Source organism: Podarcis raffonei, chromosome 8 (assembly GCF_027172205.1).
Source record: "Podarcis raffonei isolate rPodRaf1 chromosome 8, rPodRaf1.pri, whole genome shotgun sequence".
Classification (NCBI taxonomy): domain Eukaryota; kingdom Metazoa; phylum Chordata; class Lepidosauria; order Squamata; family Lacertidae; genus Podarcis; species Podarcis raffonei.
The window spans coordinates 35,741,729-35,766,531 of NC_070609.1; the positions used below are offsets into that span (position 1 = coordinate 35,741,729).

Here is a 24,803-nt window from a genome sequence, read left to right on the forward strand (position 1 = left end):
CAGCAGTCTCACTCAGCCCAAGGAAGCTTCACGTGCCAGATCCCCAGGGATGACCCAAATATGATTATTTCTGTTTCCCTCTCTCACAGTCCAAGGCTGCCAGAGGCAAATAAACCCACAAACATCTTTCCTATTCCCTGGCAATAAAAATAAAATCGGTAATAAAAATACATGAGAAGATTCACAATTCATTGCTCTTTCACGACACGCAAATGCAGCTTGCTTCTGAGGAGGCCACTGCACTTTGTCAAATGATAGGGCCGGCCCTTCTATCTTTTAAGATGGTGGGTTAGGGGAAGGATGTTAGGTAAATATCATGAGGACCTGTGCCTTGGAATGAGGGGTGGGGGAGAATTGGGGCAATGAGAAACTGAGGGAAACTGAAGTTGACAGATTCACCCACCCCTACTTGGTTGGGACTGATGGGAATTGTGGTCCAATTGTAGTCCACTTGGAGGACACCACATTGGTCAAGATTGCCCAGGTTTGCTACATTATATTCTCAATACTGGGAAACACTTAAGTATGGGCTGATTCACTCAAACCATTTTTACATGGAATTTTCCGTGGTCAACCCTAACATGTTGACCCCCTTTTTTGGTACACTGTCTCGTTCAGTGAGTGTTCAGTTCTTTGAGAAAGAATCACTGCAACTCAGCCAACATTTGAAAAAAGCTTCTTGAAGATGTTGAGATGCCACCTTGGTGTGTCTTCTTGACACACTCACAAAACACACCAAGAAGTAAATATGTTTTTAATTTGAATTTGGTATCATGCATGCTTTCAGAATTATAAGTCACTTTGAGACCTATTTGTAGTAAGTAATAAATAAATGTAACAAATAGTAATAGAAATAATGAATTACTGACCTTGCTGATTAACTGCCATATTTGCAATGGCTCCATATGCACAGTTGATCTATTGACAGTTGGGATCCACAGACTGATTTTCAACTCAGCATTTGGACATTTCTGCTTCTTCCCACCTCTCTCCTACAGCATCACAGAGAGCAAGTTTTCATCACATTGTGTTTGCTTGCTGGCCAACTCAGTTAACCAGTGTAAGAGAATCTGCAGAGTGGAAGTCAGGTAAGAGGGTCAAGACTCCAGGAATATCAGGACATGGAGAACTTCTGACCTCCTCTCCCCTTCCAACTTGATCCCCAAGAGTCAAAAGAACAGAGCCTTCACTCCTGCTGCAATTCTAGGTGAAGAAGCTCCATAATATTAATCCTTAGATCAGTGAAACCATCCATGGCTACCAGCCACAATGGCTATGTTCTGCCTCCAGTGTCGGCAGCAGCCTGCCTCTGAATACTAGAGAGGAGAGCACTGCTGTCGTGCTCAGGTCCAGGCTTCCCATACACATCTCATTGGCCACTGTGAGAACAAGATGCTAAACTAGACAGGCCATTGGCCTCCTCCAGCAGGACTCTTCTTAAGTTATCATGTTCTTAATTCCATCCCTTTATTTCTACAGTTTTCCTTTTCATTGCACCCAACAGCTGCAGAAATTCAGTGGAGTTGACTAGAATACACAAAACGGCAGATGTTCTCCTGTGCTTTCTTTGGGATGGGCAATTGGATGTGCATCCTCCTTTTTTAGCCCCCCCCCCAAAAGTGAAGTGGGTGGAAATCAGAGATGGGGGAGGCAGGGATCTGGAATAACCTTAACTTTAATCCAATTAGCCTCAGCCACAATAGCCAGTCATCTGGGAGGATGTGGGTTGTAGTGCAATAACGTCTGGTTGAAGGCTGCCTCAGTTCCTAGTCAAGGTATTTCCTTGTGTGTTTATAGATCAAGTGAAAATGCTTTTCTGCATTTTGTGAAAAGTAAAGAAAGCCAAGAAATATGCTGCAGGTATGTGCAAACCGATAATCCTTATTTCATGACAATTTTGCTTCTTTCAAACATGCTGAGTTTTCCCTCCTGGCCCTTTGGAAATCCTCTTGGATCGTTGGCTTTGAGCATGTTGTTCTCAGTCCACCTAAATAAATTTAGAAATGCTCATGCTCTTGAAGGATGGGATAAACTTCACCAGCCTTTATTGTTTTCCTTTTACATTTCCATCACATCTTTCATCATCATCATCATCATCATCATCATCATCATCATCATTATTAATTTTTAAAAGACTAACCTCTAACTTTCTTACTTGTCTGCCCTCTAACAGACTAACTGATTGTGACCTTGGCAAGTGCGAGATCGTAGAGCTGTGCCCCATCTTTGAGAAGTGTGACCGTCTTGCAGAACTGGAGTAAGTGTCATCTCCATTGCGACTATGAATGCATCAACCATTATGAGCCAGGATCATGCCACACCTTTGCTGGAGGCTTTTGAACCAAGGTTGGGTGGCCATCTGTCAGGAATTCTTTAGCTGCGATTCCTGTATTGCAAGAGGTTGGACTAGTTAACCCTTGGGGTCCATTCCAACTCTACAATTCAATGATTCTGTTATTCGGGCATTGCTGGGACACTAACTTTGACTCACCATAGAAATGTATAATGGACTGTTGTCGTGGCTTCTGTATACAAATCCAGGAGAGCTCTGTCTGCTTATTTCCTTTTCAGTCTTTCTGGAAACCATCTTGGCAATGAAGGACTAAGTTGCCTCTTAGAACATTTGCCCAGGACCCACATCCCCTGCCTGATGAAGTAAGTAAGTGGGTGCAAGAGAGATAGCTATGGGATTGGGGGTGGGAGGTGCCCTAAGCCCACTTCTGGCTCTTTAACTTGCACATACACAATAACAGCTACTGACATTCTCAAATCATCCCATAAAGTGCTTTCCATCATCTGGAACAAACTTTGAGCTAACAAATCTTGGGAAACACCTTCAAGAGAGAACACAGTACTTGGAAGGCTTTGCGCTTGTTTTCCATAGGTTTGTATCTCTAAGGAACATCCAGCCTGTGAGGTGAAGGCTTGCCCTGTAACATGTAGTCGCCTCCTATGTGTCAGCCACACCCCAATTTTCTGGTATCCTATCCCCGGTGGAACATTATTCCAATGTTCAGGCTGTGAGTGCCGTTCCATATGCAGCCAAAATGGCTGTGCCATTTAGGGGGAGGTGTCTGCAGGCTTGAAGGAATAACAAGGTTCTCAGAAGCATATGAAATATTTAAGGGGGAGCCCTAACCCAAGGGAACCCCCAAAACAACCTAAGGAGGAATCAGTGTGTTCAAGAGCCTGGAACACTTACTGACTGTTTGCAAGGTGAAAATAAGCAGCGTTTGTGTGTCAGTGAGGAAGAGGGTCTAAGTATATTAAAGACCCTCCATCTTCCTGTCAAGACTGAGTACCTGAATACCATTAGGTTAATGACTGGCACCCAGGAGTCACAGGACCATTGCCTGATCAGGGGTTAGGATGGTGGATATAATCCCAGAAAGGTTATGGAAAGACCGTTTACATTCTGCTACCTTGTCCCCCTTTCCTTCTGGTATCCCTCTTGATCTGCTTTACAATGGACAATGTACAAAGCAGCTTTTGCCTTGGGTGGGAGGTCCAGGCTGTTGAGCAGGTATCTGACCAGTCTTGGGAATGGAATGGAAAAAAACTGCACACACTGTTGTAGACCACACTGAAAAATAATCTGAAACATTTTCCTCTTCCCCCTTCTGCATAGAATCAACCACAACGGGGTCTCACAAGATGGCATTCTCCATCTCGCTCATGTCTTTACCACGTGCCAAAATGTGGCTGAAGTTCACGTGAGGTATAATTGCTTGTAATTTCTCTCCTCCAAGCCCAACACATACAGCTTGTCCCTTGGAACTAAACTGGAGTATATAAATAATTTCTTATTTTTACCCCACCCATCTGGCTGGGTTTCCCCAGCCACTCTGGGCGGCTTCCAACAAAGATTAAAAATACATTAAAATGTCACACATTAAAAACTTCCCGGAACAGGGCTGCCTTCAGATGTCTTCTAAATGTCAGGTAGTTGTTTATCTCTCTGACATCTGATGGGAGGGTGTTCCACAGGGCGGGCGCCACTACCAAGAAGGCCCTCTGCCTGGTTCCCTGTAGCTTTGCTTCTCGCAGTGAGGGAACTGCCAGAAGGGCTTCGGCGCTGGACCTCATATATATGGTTGGGGGATAACTTAATACGAAAGGGTTTTTAATGTGGATTCAGAAAGGGCTGAACTTTCAGATATAGAGGCAAAGTTTACAATTGCACCTAATGGGAGCATAGCAGAAAGCATAAAGAAATGGGTGGGAGATAGAGGGAGTGGCTTGATTGACTGCTGTGCATGTGTGGAATGAAGAGACTGGGCTCTTTGAGGGCTGGGGCTCCCACCATAAGCTCCTCCCTTCAAAGGCCACATTCATACCATGCATTTAAAGCATTGTGATACCGCCTAAAGCAATCATGGCTCACCTCAAAGAATTAAAGGAGATGTAGTTGGTGAAGGGTGCTGGGATTTGCTAGGAGACCCCCATTCCCTTCACAGAGCTACAATTCCCAGTGTGGTTTAACGGCCAGTCCCTCTTCTCAGGGAACCCTGGGAATTGTAGTTCTGTGATGGGAATCTGATGGCCTCCTGATAGCTCTCAGCACTCATAACAGACTACAGTTCCCAGAATTCTTTTGGGGAAAGAAGCCATGACTGTTTAAAGTGGTGCCATAGTGTTTTAAATGTATTGTGTGACTGTGGCCTCACACCTTTCTCTAATCAAAAGCAATGGGTAGGCTTCAAATGTGTTTTCTAATATGCAGTCTAAGGTACTATTTTATTCAGTCAGCTTTACTATCGATAGTTGTCCCAGTGCACATTTATGTTGCAAATGCCTCTGCTGTTCTGCATGAACATGGTTACAGTAAATAGTGTCAGAGATTAAAACATCAGTCATAAAAAACTTCCCTAAGCAGGGCTGCCTTCAGATGTCTTCTAAACGTCAGATAGTTGTTTATTTCTTTGACATCTGATGGGAGGAAAGACTCAAGAAAGACTGGTGTGGAAAGCTACTCAGAGGTATTTCAGAAAGGGAAGTGTTGGAATAATAGAGAGGGGAGTAAGATTGTTTCAAAAGGATGTTGAAATACCAGAGAGTAAACACTGGTGGAACAACGTTTAAAGCTGCCTCCCACCTGTTTTTGTTTTTCTAAAAATGTGTGTCTTTCTCTTTGCAGTTTGTTCTCTGAGGCAACACTGCTGATCACCCTAGTGAGAGAAGATAAACCTCAAAAGATCCTGAGGTAATTATTTGAACATTATTCTACTCCCCTTGCGAAATGGAGCAGGACAGTCTTTACAGCAAGGGTGTGGAGAATCTTTCTCAGCCCAAAGTCTACATTCTATGGAGAGCTTTTCAGGGGCCACATGTCAGTGGCGGTCAGGGGCCAGAGGCATGACTGAACTGCTAGCCTGCAGTGAAAAGTAAGTTAATGAACTCCCGTAAGCCCAAAGCATCCATGGAAGAGGGAGCATGCTGCTTCTCTGCGTGGTTTGCTTGTTTTGCCTTCCTTCCTACCAATGAAGTTCTGCTTTGGTTGAGTAATTGACTGTATCCTTGCATCAGATGTCTTTCAATAACCCAGTCACTTCTGATGCAGACACACAGTGGAGGTTAACTCAGATGAGGTTGCCTGTTGCCACCCTCTGTGAGTTGCTTCTCTCAGCTTTCTGCCTTACTAGCAGCAGTCGTGCTCAGAAAAGAAACATGACTGACAGACAAACCAGCAAAAACAAGGGTGGGGGAGGCTTCTCTGAAGGCAGACCATGCTAACTCTTACACACATAATAACAGAGCATGAATCCAATTTTATTTTTATTTATAAATGCTGCCCTCACCTGTCAGGTGCGCTGTGCTATGAAGTAAAGAATCTACCATAGAAGGGAAAGGGCTAGCTAATGCTAGATATAGAACCTGGAACTAAGGGTGGGAGGACCTGCCTATTTTGGTTCTCTCTGTTTCTCATTTTTCCAATCTTAAATTCAGTTCTTCAAATTTATGAAGCAATCTGCAAATTATTATTATTATTTTAAATCATGAAAATTCTTCAGCATTTATGGGCAATTTTTCCTAATACAGAGGTACTTCAAGTTACAAACGCCTCAGGTTATAAACACTTCAGGTTACAAACTCCGCTAACCTGGAAGAGTTACCTCTAGTTGAGAACTTTGCCCCAGGATGAGAATGGAAATCGTGTGCTGGCGGCGCAGCAGCAGCAAGAGGCCCCATTAGCGAAAGCACACCTCTAGTTAAGAACAGTTTCAGGTTAAGAACGGACCTCCGGAACGAATTAAGTTTCTTACTAGAGGTACCACTGTAATCACCTTTTTGTATGCAACTTCTCAAAGCAATTTCTCCCAATAAAGTTCATATCTGTATATTTCCACCGATATATTCATTTTTATGCACACACACACACACCGATCCATGCATTTTTGCAAACATTGTTTGATTGGAGAAGTGCATAGCAAAATTAGGCCGAGTGCAAATTTTCAACCATGGCAGTGTTTTGCTTCTCACATTGTTTTAGAAAGTGCAAATTAGATCAATTTGCTTTTAACTGTGAGTTGGATTTCACCCCTTCCCATGCCTAGGACCTTCTGTATGCAAAGCAGATACTCTTAGTGAGCTTTGGCCCTCCTTCCAAGTCATCTAGAGGATCTCTTTAGAAACATTGTGTTTCTAAAGATGGACTGCCTTTAGAAATCACTGTAAGTTCTTGACCTACCCCAAAGGAGCTCACTTGACATGATTCCTCTTTTCTTCCAGCATGAAGCAGTGCTGTTTCCAAGCAAAACATCTGGCGGTGCTGTCCTCTTCTCTGGGCAAGTGCCTTGCTCTGAGCGACTTCACGTGAGTTTTGCTACTTCTGTCATAAACGCTAGTCCCATTCTGATTGACGTGAAACACTACTCTGGGTCCTTTAAGAACAGAGTAATAATAAGACACCCTCAAAAGATTTGCTCTCTTTGCTCTTAGGTCAGCTAATAATGGCATGATGCTCAGCAGTGCAGAAGATCTACTCAGAGCCTTGAGGAAATCGGAGGGGATGCTAAGAATAGGGTAAGCATTTCTCTTCTGTCATCCAGTTGAATTCAAGCTGTCAGAGATTCCACTCTGCTTCTAGTCTTTTGCTTAGGGTGTATCTAACAGTTACATGGGGTGCACAGCCGCTGCAGCCCCTTGTCTCCCTAGTGACCTCTTGAAAACATGATCTAAGATGTTGTATTTGGAAGTTGCTCTTGCAAATGTGGGTCATAAAAACATCAAAAATGTCCTGCTACATCCCATAATTCAGCCAACACAGGTTCTCCTCTGCAGATCAGCAGACATAGTCCATTCTTCTGCATGCATTCTTAAAAGAATTCCCATTCAGGGGGATTTGCTCCCATGCAACTGTAAGGACACCAGAAGAACCTGCTGGATCAGGCCAAGGGCCCATCTGGTCCAGCATCTTGTTCTCACAGTGACCAACCAGGAAGTCCATGAATGGAAGCCTGAGCACAACAGCATTCTGCCCACCTGGTATTTAGAACCACTACTGCCTTTGGCAGGGAGACGGAATGTAGCTGTAGTCATTGGTAGCCATTGATAGCTTTTTTTCCTTCCATGGATTTCTCTAATGCACTTTTAAAGCCACCAAGCTGGTGGGTGTCATTGCATCTTGTGTTTCTCTGGGTCTTGGAGACCTAACTCAAATCTTAGCTGGGGGCCAAATTCCACATTATGGGTGGGGATGAAGCACCCACCAAAACCCGATAGCTTTTGCCTTTCTCCACATCTATTGTCACATCTGTGACTAAACTTCCCAGTACTTACCTGGGAATAAGAATAGTCAGGCCAATCTCTTTCCAGCCTTCAACGTTCACCTTATTTTTGTATGAATATTTCCCACAAAACACACACTTTTATATGCATTTTAACCTAATTATGCCATTTTATATGCATTGTTGTACATTTTGGGGGCCAATAACTATATTGCAAAATTCAGAAAATGGAAGGAAAGCTGTTTTGGGTCCATTTATTAGTCTGGGTAGTGCAAACCTAGTTGGTTTTGCTTCTAAATGCATATAAAACAAAACCCTCTGGCATCCCTGCTTGGGAATAAGCCCCACCAAACTCACCAGGATTCACTTCTGAGTGAGTGTACATAGAAGAGTTTGGAAGAAGAGTTTGGATTTGATATCCCGCTTTATCACTACCCGAAGGAGCCTCAAAGCGGCTAACATTCTCCTTTCCCTTCCTCCCCCACAACAAACACTCTGTGAGGTGAGTGGGGCTGAGAGACTTCAGAGAAGTGTGACTGGCCCAAGGTCACCCAGCAGCTGCATGTGGAGGAGCGGAGACGCGAACCCGGTTCCCCAGATTACGAGACTACCGCTCTTAACCACTACACCACACTGGCTCTCATAGAACTTTGCACTGTATTTAAACAAAAAACAAGCAAACAAAACCATGTGAGGCCTCACATGGGCCAATCTTCTAACAAAGCAACATATGTGTGTCCTTTGCATTGCAGCATCGAAGAGCCTTGGGTGAAAGATGAAAGCATCATTATCCTTCTGAAGTTGGCTGCCGAAGTCCAGGGAAACATCACAGCCATCACGTAATTAGTTCCTCTGTGTGCCTGCCTTCTTGAGTTGTTCTTTTAGGAATAAAATACATGGCTGGCAGAAAAAGATGGTGAACAAATTCTGTGAAAGCCTTAAAGGGAGATAATTTTCTCCCTAAGAACATATTTCTGTATTTCAACAGAGCTGGCCATGGATCTCAGAGCAAAGTCTGGATCAGGGATGGGGAACATGTGGCTCCCCAGATCTGGCTGGACTCTTAACACCCAGCATCCCTGAGCACTGATCATGTTGACTGAGGCTGATGGGAGCTGTGGCCCAAAACAGGTTAGGCTGAGGTGGGAAACTTGTCAGCTGGGGCTGACGAGAGTCCAACAACATCTGGAGGGTCCTCAGGCTCCCCGTTACTTTGCTAGGTGCAGCCACTGTGGCCTACGCTCTTCTGTGGTTGTGGTTGTGGTTGTGCTGGCTGGGCTCTATAGTTCAAAACTTCTGGAGATGCCTGGCTGTCCTGTGGGAAATGAATCCAGATCAAAAGGCCACACAGTGTGTTGAAAAGATCTCCCTGGAGAAGATGGAGCTGGGTCATACGTCTTGTCTTACCTCCAGTCTTTGCCAGTGATTCCTGGATTGCAGGGGGTTCTACTAGATGGCCCTTGGAGCCCCTTCCAACTATACAGTTCTATGATTCCTTGCATTCAAGCCCACACAATGCAAAGATGTCAGAGGGAGGGGCAACCTAGGTATCCAACGTTGGAGGTGGGGTGAAAGGCCCCATTCCACTTTCTCCACACATTTCCACTTTCTTCTGCCCTACCCACAAGTAAAGCACGAATAGCACTTTGTTCTTCAGTTTCTGTTAGGCAGCCTCTACAAGGCAGGGCAAACTTGTTTCAGCTTTCTTGATTTTTCCTTCCATTTTTGACTAGGCTAAGGAGAGACCAGGCCCTCTTCGTAGTGGAACAGGAATTTCCTCGTCAGGAGGAGAAAGTGGAGTCCGTGGTCAGCCGGTGAGGAAGTCATTGTTCTTTGGCTGGTGTGATGGTTGTCCATTGTACTATACCATGATCCCAGCGCTCATGACATAGTTAAACTTTCATTCATTCCAATGCACTAAAGTGGCCAAAGGACCACAAAGAAACCCTACACGAGGGTGGCGGTGGTGGAAATCAATTTCCAGCTTAATTTGAAAATCAGGGGTCCTCCCGGTTTCCACGCCCTTTGTCCATGCATAGGCAACTTCTGCTTAAGCTGCCCTTCTGTGTTCTCTTTGTGTGTTATGTGTGTGTGAGGCCTGCAGGTTGCATCAGTGTGAACTGGAAGCCAAAGGAGTCTGCTTTCTACCCAAGCTCATTGAGAAATGTAGACAACTCTGGGCGTTAAAGTGAGTGCGTGGAGGGGAGGGGGTGTCTCTCCCACAGTGGGGTTTGTTTGCTTTTTGTTTTGATCACAGAGAGCTGCTGGCTGTGCTGCTGGCTGCAGCCAAGCATGAAATCACCAGACACTGGACATCTCCATGGGGTCTCTCTAGGGATGGGTGGCATGGGAGGGTGTGAGGCATGGCCTTGCCTTAGCACCTAACCCCTCACAGGAGAGCTTTAAAGGGGTGACAAAACGAGACCATTTTGATGTTGTATGGCTTCCCTTTATATGGCTTCCCACTTTAAAAATCTTGTTTTACATAGGTCCCCAATGGCACATGCCTTTATGTAACAAGGCTGCCTTATTGATATATAGCTTTCTGCTTTCCCCAGCGACTACTTGTGAATGTATCACACCTGTCCTTTTGTCATTACAGCTGGTCTCAGGTACAGTTCACTGATGCCGAAGCAGAAACCATCTCTGACACACTGCCACATTTTCCATCACTGAAGAAACTTGGGTAGGTATGAATCGCTGCATGCTCTGGATTGTGTACCTGTTGTGTGTCTCTGAGTGGCACCTTCCATGATTTGAACCTCTCTAGCGTCACACACATCTCCTCTTTATTGTGAAATGGTTTCATTTTCCATGCTGGGCTTCTCATGCACAACTCTCTTCTGTGATCCAGAAACTCTTGAATACAGGTTTTTAGAGTTAAATACCAGTAGTGTAATTTTTGCAAAGTCTCTCCAGCTTGGCAATTTAAAACGGGTGGAGTTATGTATTATCGTGACTTTAAAACTATCATGTAGGCACTAAATAATATATTTAAAGAGAAACCTATTTATGAAAAATGGTTCAGTGTCTCTAAGGGAGGGGAATGACACAAATCCAAAACTGTGGGTGTAATTTACTATGCACATGCTAACCTTTGCAGCATATCTTAAAGTTTAGCAGATTTATCAGCACCCTCATCAAACTACATTTCCCAATATTCTTTTGGTGAAGCCATGATAGTTAAACTGATATAAAACTGGTGTAATCCAGGCTCAGAGAATGAATGAGTTTCTAATAGTATATAGGAGGGGGCTGGGAACTTACAACTCAGAAGCATGGGGGAGAGAAATCTGTTCAGATTGTATTTTAATGTAAACCAGTCAAAATTGTACTTCTTGAAACATAATGTGAACCAAAACACAGCTCTCAAGTTTGTGCAGGGGTTGCATTCCTCGCACCTGCACATGCCAACAGAGCATGCATAAGCCCACCCTGCCCCACCCCTGTTCCGCCCTCTTCCAGGTCGAAAGCGACCCATGCATTGGCGACCACACGTCAGTTGGACGTGCACAAAATGGTCACCGCCTGTACTCTGCATTAAGATTGAGTGTTTATGTTTGTTTATGCCATGGCCTCTTGACATTTTATAGCCACATGGTGACATCTTACATTTATGTCTCATTTGCTATCCTGTGGTTGCAAATGACTGGGCCAGGTTACCTTCAGTGGACAGAAAGCTGCTGACTACCCTAAACCTGCAATGGTTTTGAATTTCCAGGTTAACCTGTTGCAGTTTCCTTCCCCCCGGAATGGAGCACCTGGCTGAAGCATTGCATCAGTGCCACACGATTGAAGACATTGAGTAAGTTTGATATCCAGTATGTGAGTGACTGTGACGGGCATCTCTTTTTACCCCTGGGTAAAATAAATCACAGGGCTTCTGAAAACTGTCTCTGGAAAGATGGCAGCAGAGAGGTCAACAAGCAGGCTAACACATCCACACCCATAAAATGAAGGTACAAAATCAGTTTTGGCTAACACCTGGGCAACCATGGAAATCTTAACCTGATACCAAAAAGATGGCAATGTCAGTGTCAGATGCAGCTCCTTAAAAGAGACCATGCCAAAGTCAGGGCACCACCATAGAAAAGGCCCTCACCTTGGTGCCTAAACTAACCTGCCCCTGCTTCTAAAGGGGCTTGGAGAATGGCCTCTACAGAAGCCATTGACCCACCAGAAGACCGGTATCTGGGCCCTAGGCTCTTATTGCATTACTTTGGGTTGCCATTTCCTCTCCCTCCTGCACAGTTAGCTACAAACTGAATATGTAAATCTGCTCCTTTCTAGCTTTTCCAAAAGTGAACTTGGCATGGATATCAGTGCTCTGATGAACGCTCTGGAGGGAAAACTTCACCTGAAGAGCATAAAGTAAGTGGCCTTTCAGTTGGCCTTCGGTTAGGACTAGAAGTGATGTGTAATGCGATCCTGTATTCTCTGGGGATCTGAAGCTCTTCCCAGACCCAGCCACCTTCAGTAGTTTTGCATAGCTGGAGTGGGCTCTTGAACTGTGGTTGAAGGATAGAGAGGGGTGTGTGTATAACTAGCCTGTTCTACCAAGGTAAAATGGCTTTGCCTACTTTTGCCTATAGCTCAGCCCACCAGTTGCACATGGCTCTCAGAAGGCTGCCCAGGTGGGACTGTGGGACATTCTCCACTTCATTGGGGTATCCTACTTGCATGTGAGTTACAGTGCGGCATAATGCCACGTGGATAGAGAAAAGTTTTTCTCCCTCTCTTATAACACCTGGAACTCATGGACATTCAGTGAAGCTGAATATTGGAAGAATCAGGCCAGATAAAAGAAAGTTCTTCTTCACACAGTAGAGAGTTAAATTATGGAACTCACTCCCGCAGGATGGCCACCAACCTTGATGACTTTAAAAGAGGATTAGACAAATTCAGGGAGGAGAGGGCTGTCCATGGCTACTAACCATGATGGCTATACTCTGCCTGCATGGTTGGAGGCAGTAATGCTTCTGAAGATCAGTTGCTGGGAACCACGGGAAAGGAGAGTGCTCTCGTGCTCAAATCCTGCTTCCCGGTTTCCCAGAGGCACCTGTTCTGCCACTGTGGAATATGTGGGCCATTGGCCTGATCCAGCAGGCTCGTCTTATATTCTTAATGTTCATGGAGTAAAAGGTCCAGGCATAAACTGGAATAGAAGGCAAGTTCTGGACCTTGAACAAAGACCAGGGTGTAGATTCAGGACCACGGACAGTGGTCCCACAGGTGAGGCAGAAAATCTCACAGCAGTGCTTTGGAGCAACTTTGTAGCCTGGGGTGGGTAGTCAAGATGGAATCTCTGCCCTCTGAGTGCTGCACCAGTTAAAGAGCCAGTACTCCTTTTCTGCTGCCAATGGATTTTTCTTGGCATTGAGGATCCAAGGATCTGACTGACTGTAGCCACAAGAGCTGCTGCCAGAGGGTCCAGAAGTCACCTTAGATGTGGGTCCTTGCAGGACCTCTGCTCAGGATGCCTAGAGACTCTTGGGCTGGGGCTTTGTTTAGGAGTTTATATTGCAGTCAAGATTTAACTGTGGATATGCTCGGTTTTTTCTGCTGGTGGTATTATGCTTTTGCATTTTTATTAGGAATTATGTGGAGGTTCTTTTATTGTATGCTTATTGAGATGTTTTCATTTCTTGTTTGTAACTTCTAGAGTTTTTGTAATTATGTAAGTTTTTTGAGCATGGTTTGACTATGAAAAGGTGGCATACAAATAAATAATTTGCATCATTTGTATCAACAGGGACTGGCCACAAAGGCTATGTTCCACCTCCATAGTCGGATGCATTATTCAATATCAGTTGCTGGGAACTTTAGGTGGGCAGAGTTCTGTTGCACTTCTGTCCTGCTTGTGGGCCTTGCAGAGGTACCTGGCTGGCCACTGGGAGAACTAGATGCTGAACTAGACGGGCCATTGGGCTGATTCAGGGGGCTGTTCTAATGTTCTGGCAATGATATTCTTATTTACCTCTTAGCCTTGGCTCTCTGAATCTCAGCGATGCAGATATCCTCAATCTGACCTCCAGACTCTCAGCAATGCCTTTCCTGAAAAGACTCATGTAAGTATGTCTATGGGTAGAGGTTTGATGCAACAACAAAAGATATTTATTTTGTTCAGACCTGCCAGTTTCAGTGGCTGGCAATATGCAAGAGAACTTTAATTTGCCCAGACCAAGGAATCGGGTAGCGTCTTACCTGAAGTTGGAGCGAGTGCTGGGCCAGAATCCATCGTCCAATTTTTCAAAAGTTTTCTTCCCCTGTGAAATGGGCTTCTGTTTACCGGCCTCATTCTTAGGGTGCTTTAGAATTTATTTAGATTAAAAAATAATAATTTTGGAAGGCATGGGGTTGGGCTAAGGAATGAACACAGAAGAAATTGATGTGGATAGGACATTGATGTGCACCCGTCCATTCCCGCTAGGAAGGCCACTGTTACCCAGCATAAAACAAGGGTTCTGAGAAGCTTTCGCCTTCTGGGACCATTCAGAATAATTGACTCATGTTTCATATTTTATGACTGTTTTCCAGTTTGAATAAAAACCGTCTTGGTGGTGAGTCCTGTTCACACCTTGCACAAGTTTTGAAGAATGCCATTCACATGGAAAAAATTGAGTAAGTTCATGCTTTCCACTCATGTCTGCCACTTTAACACATCCCCTCCCAACATCTAGCTTCATTGTCAGAGTTAATAACGAAAGGAGAACATGTCTTAATTAATTTTCTCTCTTTTTTCCAAAGCAGTGGGTGGTAGAGGGGCACTGGGATTACCTAGGCAGCTGTAAGGGGCAAGGGGGTGGCAATGGGGCACTGGAGGTGTAAGTGACTATCCGATGTTGAAAAGCAGGTATCACTAGATCAAGTTACTCAGCTTTGTTGCATTAGCTATACTAAATAGATTTAATTGGGTTTTGAAACAGTGAAATGTTCTCTGAAGCTCGACATACATGAGCCAGAACACAATGTCATGAACACGGCGGATGTTTTCTTTAATCTTATGAGTTGTCGGGTTTCTTTCAAAGTTTGAGCCACAACAAGATTGATGATGCTGGCATAAAAGAAATCGCTATGGCCATTCCAGAAATGCAGAGCGTGAAGCAAATTGAGTGAGTTTCTTGTGTCTGTATCAACCCAGTGAGGGACTACAGATTGTAGTCTGGGTGGAGGAGGAATTCCTGGTCCTCTGCCCACCCCACTAAATCCAGCTATCACAGATTAGCTACAGTTCTGTGATATGAAGCAGCTTCCTCTGTTGTTGTTCCTCTTTCAGCCTGTCTAGCAACAGCATTGGCTCTGCCGGTGGACAGTGTTTCGTGGAGGCTCTGAAGCACAGCGAGAACCTGGAGATGCTCAAGTAAGCTCATACCTTCTCCTGGGGTTTTCATCAATTCCCTTTCAAAATAACCAGGTTCCTCAGAAAAGCGTTTCCCCGGGCTGTTCATATGGGGGGCTGGCTGTTGAAGAATCCATGTCCACACCCATGAATATTCTGTGAAATGGCACATTCCTTTCTCCTACGAATGCAGCTGGTGCCAGCTCCAGGTTTGTGGGATGGATTTGGGCAAGGAGCCCTCAGTGGGCTCCCTCCTCCTCCTCCCACACATCCCCAGCTCATGTGTGCTGTCTTCCTCTGGGCCAGAGTGCCTGAACCCCAGCGATGGTGCGCAGAAGGGCCTGCAGGACCAGGAAACGCAATATCAAAATGTTTCCTCAGTCTGATAATCTGATAATCCTCAATTTGATAATCTGATAATGCTGATATTCTTTAATTGGACTTGGGTTTTTTTAAAAAAAATCCATGTGCAACTGTTGCTCATGCTACGTGGCTATTTTATAGTTCAGTTTCAGTTTTTCAACTTTTAATTTTAATATCATTGCTCATTGTTATCATTGTTCTCTCTGTTTCATATACATTATACAACTAATTTTTTTTTATATAAAAAATGTTTTCTCAGTAATGTTTCACATTGCACTTCCTTTCAGACTATCTGGGAACAATATTGGAAACGAGACGCTGGAAAAACTGGCTCCGGTTCTGCCCAACTTGCATTGCCTGAAGGTCCTTCAGTAAGTATCCTGGTTCAGGATGGACAGATCGGTCCAATTTTCACCTGTGTCAGAGTTTGGGGAGTTTTTTCCTGCCTTCCCTCATTTGGTCTGCTCCATTCAGGATGTTCTCCACACTCATCATTCAGCAAATGTACAACCTGTGAGCCTGTGTACACAAATAGTTGAGCTGTACAAATCAACATGTGTTCACCCTTTTCGCACAAACGCTAGGCAAGGGCCCTCTCCACTTAACCATCCTCTTCTTTCCTCAGCCTGGCATCCTGTGGCTTTGACTCGGAGGGAGTGGTTTGTTTGGCCAGAGTCCTCTTCCATTGTCCACAAATAGAGGAGATCAGGTGAGTGCAGCTCGTAGGGAAGGAAATGAAAACAGGAAGGAGAAACCAGTAACACATGGGCTCTTGACATGGAATCATTGAACTATAGAATTGGAAGGGATTCCCAAGAATCGTCTAGTCCAACCCTCCTCCAATGCAGGACTCAGAGCTAAAGGATCCCTGACAGATGGCTGTCCAACATCTGTTTTAAAAACTTCCAACGATGGAGAGCCCACTCCCTTCCAAGGGAGTCCATTCCACTGTCAAACAGCTCTTACCATCACAAAACATGTCCTAATTTTTGGTTGGGATCTCCTTCTTTGTCGTTTGACTCCATTGGTTCGGATCCTGCCCTCCAAAGCAGCAGAAAACAAGCTTGCTTTGTCTCCCACGTGACATGTTTTGGAAGTCATCTGCCAGTCAAAAAGCAATTGTGAATGTTATCCTCCAAGTATTATGTTCTTAAAACAAACAGCATGATTTTAAAATAAAAATAACAAAATAGTTCATTCTGATCACCTTTCCTGTTTTTTACCTTGCAGTTTGTCCGAAAACAGCATTGGGCACAAGGGTGCCATGGCACTCGCAGAACACCTGCCACAGCCCTCCTCACAACTCAGGAAGATTGAGTAGGTCCACACCTGTTTTCATTTGGCTTAAATCTAACTAAGTCATCTGCATCGTGTTTGTGTGTGTGTGTGTGTGTGTGTGTGTAAGCTTTTTGTACACTATAGTTTTGTGAGTCTTTGGCTGAAAAGCAACAGATAAATAAATAGCACCATAGTGAAGGAAGCTGACTTCATATCAGGTTAGGCCATTTATCCATCTAGCCGAGTAGTATATATTCTAAGAAGCCCCTCATCCAAGCCTTTTAATTGGAGATCCTGCCAGGGATTGAACCAGAGACCAGGGATTGAACCAGAGTGTCCCGTTTCCTATCCAGGTTTCAAATCCATCTTTAATATGTCCTGTTTTTTCTTTCTTTCTAAATCTTTATTGACTTTTGTTGCCGAGTATACAAAAAATAAAATATAAAAACCAATCAGAACACTCATACTCCACCAAGCCAAATCAAAATGTAGACTGGGCGTCTCCCCACAAACTCTGGCATTACAACAAAAGGAAGAGAGTTGGACATCGTTTTAGAGACTCAAAATAAAAATTAGTAGCACTGTCAAAGTTTAATGTGCTGTTTTTGCCTCAGCGTTTATAGTTTTCAGGCCGGCAACCAACAATGCTTGGGGATCGTATCCAGCCGCATAGATTTCTGAGAGGCAGGTGGATCACAAAAGTTATGAGAGGGCACCATCAAAAGTACTTTTCAGTTTGACTCCCCTCAAAGATCTGGTCCCCCCGCCCCGGTTAACAAAGTTCATGAATACAAACTGAGGAGCAAAGCTGATCTGTTTTAAAATAATAAGGGTGGACCCTAAGAGAAGTTTTCCCCTCTCACAAATCTGCTCTTTTGAGCATTTCACTTGGGAAAGCCACAACTCTAAAATTAGTGTGGGAACTGGTTTCCATTTTGCAATGTGTTCTTTCTAGACTGAAGGTCTGCGGCCTCATCGACTGCACTTCTAAGAGTCTCATCCTTGGTGTCAGCCAGTGCCCCCTTCTGGAAGAGATTATGTGAGTACTAGGGGCTGCTGCCCCTGCTTCCTCCACTTACAAGCCACTCCTGCCCTCCAATCCCTTTTCCAGCCCTCTTTCCCCCACACCTGGCCAAGCCCTCCTCCCTTTGCACCTCACCCTGTTTGCCTATCCCCTCCCAGGTTGTCCCAAGCTCCTCTTCATCCCTTGCAGCTTGCCACAACCACCCCCTTTTTAAAAGAGGGGGGAGGTGCTTCAGATAATGGTTTTCTGAAGTGCCTCCCCCTTTGTTAAATCTCCCTGCAGCCACATTAAAAAGATATTTAGCATCTCCCCTCTTCCATCTCAGCTCACGTGGGCCATCTGCCACAGTGTCGTTATACTGGAGTTGTTGTGGCCACCTATCTGCAACCATGCAAACTGCAGTGTGACAACAGCCTTACATTTTTTTGTATATAGAAAGATAAATAGACTTGTGGCTGTGGCTCGTGGCCCAGAGCTAATCTGCCCATTGCTGACATGGATGCTCCTTTCCATGTTCAGTAGCATTTAGATCAGGCGTGAAGAACCCCAGGCCATGCCTGAATTAAACCCAAACAGATCCACCTCCAGAGGACTTCATTCACTGCTTCTCTTTGTGCCCCCTAATTGCCTAATTGATATTCACCAGGAATATCACAAAGAAAACATTTGTTTGACAGTCTTGCCAAAACAATAAGAGAATTTATTAAACAAACATGCTTGATTCAGCCCTTGTCTAGGGAAGAAAATATTCAACCAAATGATTAAAATTACATGTTTCAATTTAGAAATGGATCAGAAATTGATAGGAGGCACAGGCAGAGCAGTGGCTCATGCAGAGACAAACAGGCAGCTACCTATGTGGGTAGATTATTCTCCTATGCTTTGGGAGTGGTAGAATGATCTGGCCACACCCAATTCAGACACATGGCAGAATGACCCACTTCTAGCAGGAGCTGACTGAAAGAAGGCAAGATCAGAGCAGTGAATCATGCAGAGAAGCAGCAGGCAACTCTGTGATTCGGTGGACTCACAGAGAGCCGGTGTTTACTTTATTTCTCTTGCAGTATGCTCATGTGCTGCTGCAGCATCTTCTGTGTTCTTGATCTTCAGGTCCCCACTGACTCAAGCACCTATTGAATTCATTCCTAGTTAGGTTTTCAGCCATTAATCATTTTCCCCATCTTTAGCCTGTCCTGGAACAAACTTGGTGATGAAAGTGCTTTGGAGCTGGCCAAGGTTCTCCCTCGGATGGCAAAGTTGAAAGTACTGGAGTGAGTACAAGGAATCATCAACCCAGAGTCCTTCACCAAAAACCAATTAGAGCCTAGCTGAGCTTTCTTTTTTTTGGGGGGGGGGGTGTTGATAGTGGGATGAAAATTTAGGAGGGGAGATTTTCCCAGGGGGCAGGAAGAAAATATTGGGTGTGGCAGCAGTTTCCAGGAGAGCAGCAGTATTTTTATTTCTTTCTTTTGAAAAGCTTTTCTTTAACTCAGTTGCTCTGCTCTTACCTGCCAGAGGCAGAACAGCACATGCAAGAAATCTTTTAGCATAGCAGTAAATAATCTCTGGAACTCCCTGCCCCTTGATAGTTCTTTGGATAGTTTTTGACATTTGCTGGAAATGTTTTTGTATGTGCAGGTCTATCCAGATGTGTTCTTTTATTATGTGCATTTGTTTTTAAAATTCGTGGATTTTATCTACATTCTGATCATTTTTATTGCCTGCCATTTGAAATACTTTTATTGCTTTTTATTTTTAAAAATTGAATATTTTCTGTAAACCACTCAGAGATTCTTTCAATTGAGCAGTATATAAATATTGCTAAATAAGGAAATAAATGGTGCCCAATCCTCCACCACTTAGTGCCTAAGCACATTCCAGATACTTTGATACCTAAGGCACAACCCCCCACCCCCCTAAAAAAAACTTGTCCTCTTCCCTGGCAGTAAAAATACTACAATAATAAATGAAACAACTCACACTTGGCTGCCTTTTCATGACACCCCAAATCTATTTCCTGGTGCAGCTGCCTCACTCCGCCCTATGAGAGTGACCTGCTGTTTTCTTGGTAAGCTGAGAATGAGCTTTATTAACCACCAACCCCCAAATTTGGGATCCTCTCCTCTCCAAACTGGTGTCAAAGTTTTGTACTCATTTTGTGCCATTTTGTACTGCAAACCCTCCATTTTGTAACCTCGAGTGATCGATACTTACAAATCTAACATGTTGGATTTTGGGGTATTACCAGGGTTCATAGTTAACACTCAAAAATCCAACATTGTCAGATTCATAAAGCTCTGAGAATGGGCACCTGGTTGACCTGAGTGCTGGACCAGATGGACTTTTGGCCTGATCCAGCTACAGGCCTCTTCCTATGGAGGAGGAGGAGGAAAGAGAAAGAGCACCCTTTTGGTCCTGAAAGATGGGGATGCGTCTTGAGGTATGTGCTTTGTATAGGACAATGGCTTGAATGTTTTTTCCAAGCCAATTGCTGGAGATGGAGAGAGTGAGCATGTGTGGGGTTCTGAGTGGGTGGCACACCCACTTTGATCACGCCCACTTTGGTCTCGGCCATCCCAGGAATTGGCCAAGAGTAAGAATGGTTAACCTGTGGTGCTCAGGATGTTGTTGGATTCCAGCTCCCACCATCCCTGACCGCTGGGAATGCTGGCGGAGTCTAACAATGTCTGGAGAGCCAAAGGTTCCCCATATCTGGCTAAGAAGGGATACAGGCATTGGAGCCAGAGGGGTTCTCCATCCCTGCCCTTAAGCAACACTAAATAATTTCTGACTTTTTTGCTCTGTTGAAGAGAGGAGAGGCAGCGATCAGTTTCCATGATACTTAGCCTAGTTATATCTTTGCCTTTCTTTGGCTTCTTTTAAACAGTCTGGACAACAACTACATCACTGCTTGTGGTGCCAGAAGGCTCACAAAGGCACTTGCACAGTGTCGAGGAATCCAGATAATACGGTGAGTCCTCTGCAAAAGTTACATCAGCTTCCTAACCACTAGGAGGTGCCATATTTATTTATAGTGAGCAGATTAGTAGGCTCCCTGGGTTAATTGCTTAAAGCCCAAAGTTGGAACTGGAGACCCACCTTTAGTCCAAACAAGATTGAAGCAGAGAAGCGGACGCGGAGCAATGGACCCAAACTACAAGAAAGAAGATTCCACCTAAACATTAGGAAGAACTTCCTGACAGTAAGAGCTGTTCGACAGTGGAATTTGCTGCTAAGGAGTGTGGTGGAGTCTCCTTCTTTGGAGGTCTTTAAGCAAAGGCTTGACAACCATATGTCAGGAGTGCTCTGATGGTGTTTCCTGCTTGGCAGGGGGTTGGACTCGATGGCCCTTGTGGTCTCTTCCAACTCTATGATTCTATGATTCTAAGATTATTACTAGTGTTAGGGCAGCTGACAATGATTTATCTCACTGGAAAGCTGCTGGAAATTGGAGAAGTGTCCAACTTTTTATTAAGTAACGTTTTTATTTAACAGGATTTATCTACGTGTGGGTGTGGGTTAAACCACAGAGCCTAGGGCTTGCCGATCAGAAGGTTGGCGAGCTCCCGTTGCTCGGTCCCTGCTCCTGCCAACCTAGCAGTTCGAAAGCACGCCAAATTGCAAGTAGATAAATAGGTACTGCTCCGGCAGGAAGGTAAACGGCATTTCCATGCACTGCTCTGGTTCGCCAGAAGCAGCTTAGTCATGCTGGCCACATGACCCGGAAGCTCCCTCGGCCAGTAAAGCAAGATGAGCGCTGCAACCCCAGAGTCAGCCACGACTGGACCTAATGGTCAGGGGTCCCTTTACCTTTACTATCTATGTGTTATGGAGAGAAAGACCGCTAAGCAGTTTACAACACTAAAATATTTGTTAAAAATACAAATAAAAACAAACATTAAAAAACCAACTACATTTAAAAAAAATTAAGTGGAAATGCTAAAATTACATGTTGGTAGGGCAGCTTGCTGAAACAAAAAAGCTTTTATCAGGTGCCAACAGCATTCCAGCAAAGGTGCCTGCCTCCTGTCAATGGTCAGGGAGTTCCATACTTTCTCTCTCTTTGTCTTTTCTAGTCTGTGGCACAATCAGATACCCAGCGATGTTGAACAAAAGCTGAGGAAGGAAGAGCCACGGCTGCATTTTGCCTTCTTTTGATTAACCAGCAGGGAGGGAATCTGACTCCTGCCAGGCATGGTTTTGCTGCTGGCCAAGGAAAAGAAGGAAACTGAGCAGGATTCTGGGCTAGCACATAGGTACTGCAACTTCTGAAGAGAAACAGAAGCTGCATGATTATACTTCATCCTCGTGGCCAGAAATGAGCAGCTTCTGCTTCCTCTGCTTCTTTGGCGACCACTCGTAGCCGAGTAAAATTGTCTTCCATGAGCACGGTATTAACAGTGAGTCCGTAAGTGACTGTGGAGGCCAAGTCAGGATCCACACGTCCTTCCACAGTGGGGACATAGGTTTCTGGGTGGGAGTTGGTCATGGTGAGGGTTTGCCAAATGTAAGCAACAGCTTACAAAAGAGTAGAACTCTCACTTGGAGAACCAGGATCTTTGCCTTGGCCTGATTGATGGGACCATCTTGCAAGAAATCCCAAAGTTCACCTGTGGCAAGGCTGAGTCTGGGCTATGCTTGTTTGGCACTGAAAATACCACCATCTTCCATCAAGATGAATACTGATTAAGAAAAACTGGATCCTGCAATATGTATTGTGGACTCTTGTTTGCTTTTGCTTTATTTATTTCACTGATACTTATTTTGCTTGCATGGAAGAAAGCGGTGCAGATGTGGGGACGGGACTGCACCTTCAGCCAACCTTCTGACTTTGGAGACTTCACCAGGAAGAACCCTGTTTGATGATTGCTGTCACAAACATAAGGACTAGAAACTTGCAGGGCATTTTAAAAATGAAAATAAAAACAGAGATCGCCAGGAAGCTGGATTCTGTACCTAGTATCACCTTTTACACTTTTCCTGCACGTGTGTAGAATTCCACACCTTCTTAGTTTTCAGGACGAATAGGGAAGAAATTCAGTTCTCTGCATTTTGCAGTGCAGTTCTCCAGCCAAGCAAGTTGTACGGAAATGAATATGATTAGGGTAAAGTGTGCATGAAAATGCATATATTGGTGACAATGCATTTTGGCTTTGCAAAATTGTGTATATTAGGCAAAATTGTGTTTGAACATGTATGTTAGGGAGAAACTGTTGATGAATTTTCATGAAGACTTTTTTTAAAAAAATGCAAATGGATTTAGAAATGTGGAGAACCAAATTTAATATTGGAAAACTGAGAGAAACCAGAATGGACAGATATGCCCATCCTTAGTTTTCACATATCACAACCATGACCATTCATTACTGTGGTTCTTCAACCGCTTGGCTTGGATACAGTAAAATCTCGGAATGGACACCTTCCTGTTTTAAAGATCTTGCAAGTGGGGTTGATAGTGAGCAGAAATCTACAGATTCCTTCAGCTTCTTGACTGATTAACTCGATATACCCACTAGAGGGCACTGTGTCCTTATGGAAATGCCAGAGTTTTTCCAGTTAAAAGGTAGGTGTGGTCTAGAGAAGAAAACCTCAGAACTTGATGCAGCCTCACTCAAAATCAGCGCTGATGCTGGTGTCACTTCTTCTCAGGCAGTAGAGGTGGGAGGGCAGGTGGGGGGCAACAATAAGGCAGCACTTCCTGTTTCACCTCAAGTGGCAAAACGGGACACACCGCCCCCGATTCCGGTGGGTTTTAGTTCATTTCCCGCCTATCAGGTTTTGTCTGTAGTGCCTTATCTGATGTGAGCCCACCCACAGCAGGTTATGCAACACCTGAACCTCAGATGCTCTAAAACAGGGGTGGCTAACCTGTAGCTCTCTAGGTGTTGTTGGACTCCAACCCACCTGCCCCAGTGGTCAGGGATGGTGGCAGGAGCTGTGGTCCACCCCGTGTCTGAAAAGCCACAGCTTTCCCACCCTGCTCTAAAACCTTTGACATACAGGTTTCCTATAGATGCAGCTTGGGATGAGCGAGAAAACCCTAAATTCCCAGCAATTCGATTGAATTCCTGTTACGAAATGCCAACAGCCAGTAGGTGTCAGATGTATCCTGCGCCTTCTTTCCTTTTGCCCTTTCTACTGGCTACTGGGCTACAATTCTGTACCAGTTGCTATTCTTAGTCTCCACTTTTGCCCTTTTCCTACACAAAACATCAAACACAGGCTGGATGCTTGGACATTGCCTACAGACAGGCAAAGAGCATTGTAGGTTCTGGCCTTTTAGCCTCTCTTTTGTTTCTGATTTGCTTAGGCAAATGCTGGAACCGAACTTTGCAATACAAAGAGTTGGAGCACTGTTAGAAGATGCGGCTACTTGAGGTAGACAGGCAGGCAGGCACCAAGGACATGGCAGGTGGAAGTATCATCTCTCTCTCTCTCTGTTGAGCTGGGAAATTACATTACAAACACTTGTTTGCATTTGTGGCTAGGATGGTGCTGCTTCTGTTCAAATGTTTCATGCCAAGGAAAGTGGTAATCAGCACTAGAATTTTGTGCCACAATTCCCTGCAAGAATTTCCAGATAAGTCTATTGCTTTGAATAGGTTTGGCGGAAAGATAAAAGGGGGAAATGCATCACCCTCTGGAAAGTTTACAAAGATAGGTGCCAGTAGACATCATGAAGTTGTTACAGTAAGTGCCACATTATAACAACAAAAAGAGGTGCCAGTACTGCGTACCCTTGAGTACCCCCTAAAAAAAGGCACTTATTATGTGTTTTGTGTTTTATGCTGTGAACTGCCCCGTGGGCTCTTGATGAGGGGGGGGGGACATAAATTTAATAATTACAAATAATTCACTTGGAACTGAGCTAATGCATTTGCTGAACAAATACAGTCAAACCTCAGTTCTCAAACAGCTCCATTTTTGAAAGTTTCGGCTCCCGGATGCCGAAAACCTGGAAGTAAATGCTCCGGGTTTTTAACCGTTTTTTTGACCCTGAATGTCTGACGCGGCTTCTGCTTGAGTGCAAGAAGCTCTTGCAACCAATCGGAAGCTGTGTCTCAGTTGTTGA

General features: G+C 44.5%; 1 protein-coding gene across 1 annotated transcript in view; it reads left to right on the top strand.

Moving 5' to 3' along the window:
- NLRC5 (NLR family CARD domain containing 5) overlaps positions 1 to 23,270 on the top strand; it is a 48,154-nt gene extending 24,884 nt beyond the window's left edge. Inside the window, exons 24-48 of the mRNA XM_053399213.1 lie at positions 999 to 1,088; positions 1,798 to 1,860; positions 2,174 to 2,257; positions 2,572 to 2,655; positions 3,629 to 3,718; positions 5,138 to 5,203; positions 6,730 to 6,813; positions 6,940 to 7,023; positions 8,480 to 8,566; positions 9,461 to 9,541; positions 9,832 to 9,915; positions 10,330 to 10,413; positions 11,449 to 11,532; positions 12,018 to 12,098; positions 13,712 to 13,795; positions 14,265 to 14,348; positions 14,756 to 14,839; positions 15,004 to 15,087; positions 15,717 to 15,800; positions 16,055 to 16,138; positions 16,660 to 16,746; positions 17,663 to 17,746; positions 18,919 to 19,002; positions 20,619 to 20,702; positions 21,808 to 23,270. Coding sequence (XP_053255188.1) covers positions 999 to 1,088; positions 1,798 to 1,860; positions 2,174 to 2,257; positions 2,572 to 2,655; positions 3,629 to 3,718; positions 5,138 to 5,203; positions 6,730 to 6,813; positions 6,940 to 7,023; positions 8,480 to 8,566; positions 9,461 to 9,541; positions 9,832 to 9,915; positions 10,330 to 10,413; positions 11,449 to 11,532; positions 12,018 to 12,098; positions 13,712 to 13,795; positions 14,265 to 14,348; positions 14,756 to 14,839; positions 15,004 to 15,087; positions 15,717 to 15,800; positions 16,055 to 16,138; positions 16,660 to 16,746; positions 17,663 to 17,746; positions 18,919 to 19,002; positions 20,619 to 20,702; positions 21,808 to 21,889 — 2,071 coding nt within the window. The 3' untranslated portion in view covers positions 21,890 to 23,270. The remainder of the gene's footprint in view (positions 1 to 998; positions 1,089 to 1,797; positions 1,861 to 2,173; positions 2,258 to 2,571; positions 2,656 to 3,628; positions 3,719 to 5,137; positions 5,204 to 6,729; positions 6,814 to 6,939; positions 7,024 to 8,479; positions 8,567 to 9,460; positions 9,542 to 9,831; positions 9,916 to 10,329; positions 10,414 to 11,448; positions 11,533 to 12,017; positions 12,099 to 13,711; positions 13,796 to 14,264; positions 14,349 to 14,755; positions 14,840 to 15,003; positions 15,088 to 15,716; positions 15,801 to 16,054; positions 16,139 to 16,659; positions 16,747 to 17,662; positions 17,747 to 18,918; positions 19,003 to 20,618; positions 20,703 to 21,807) is intronic.
- The last annotated feature ends 1,533 nt before the right edge of the window (positions 23,271 to 24,803 follow it).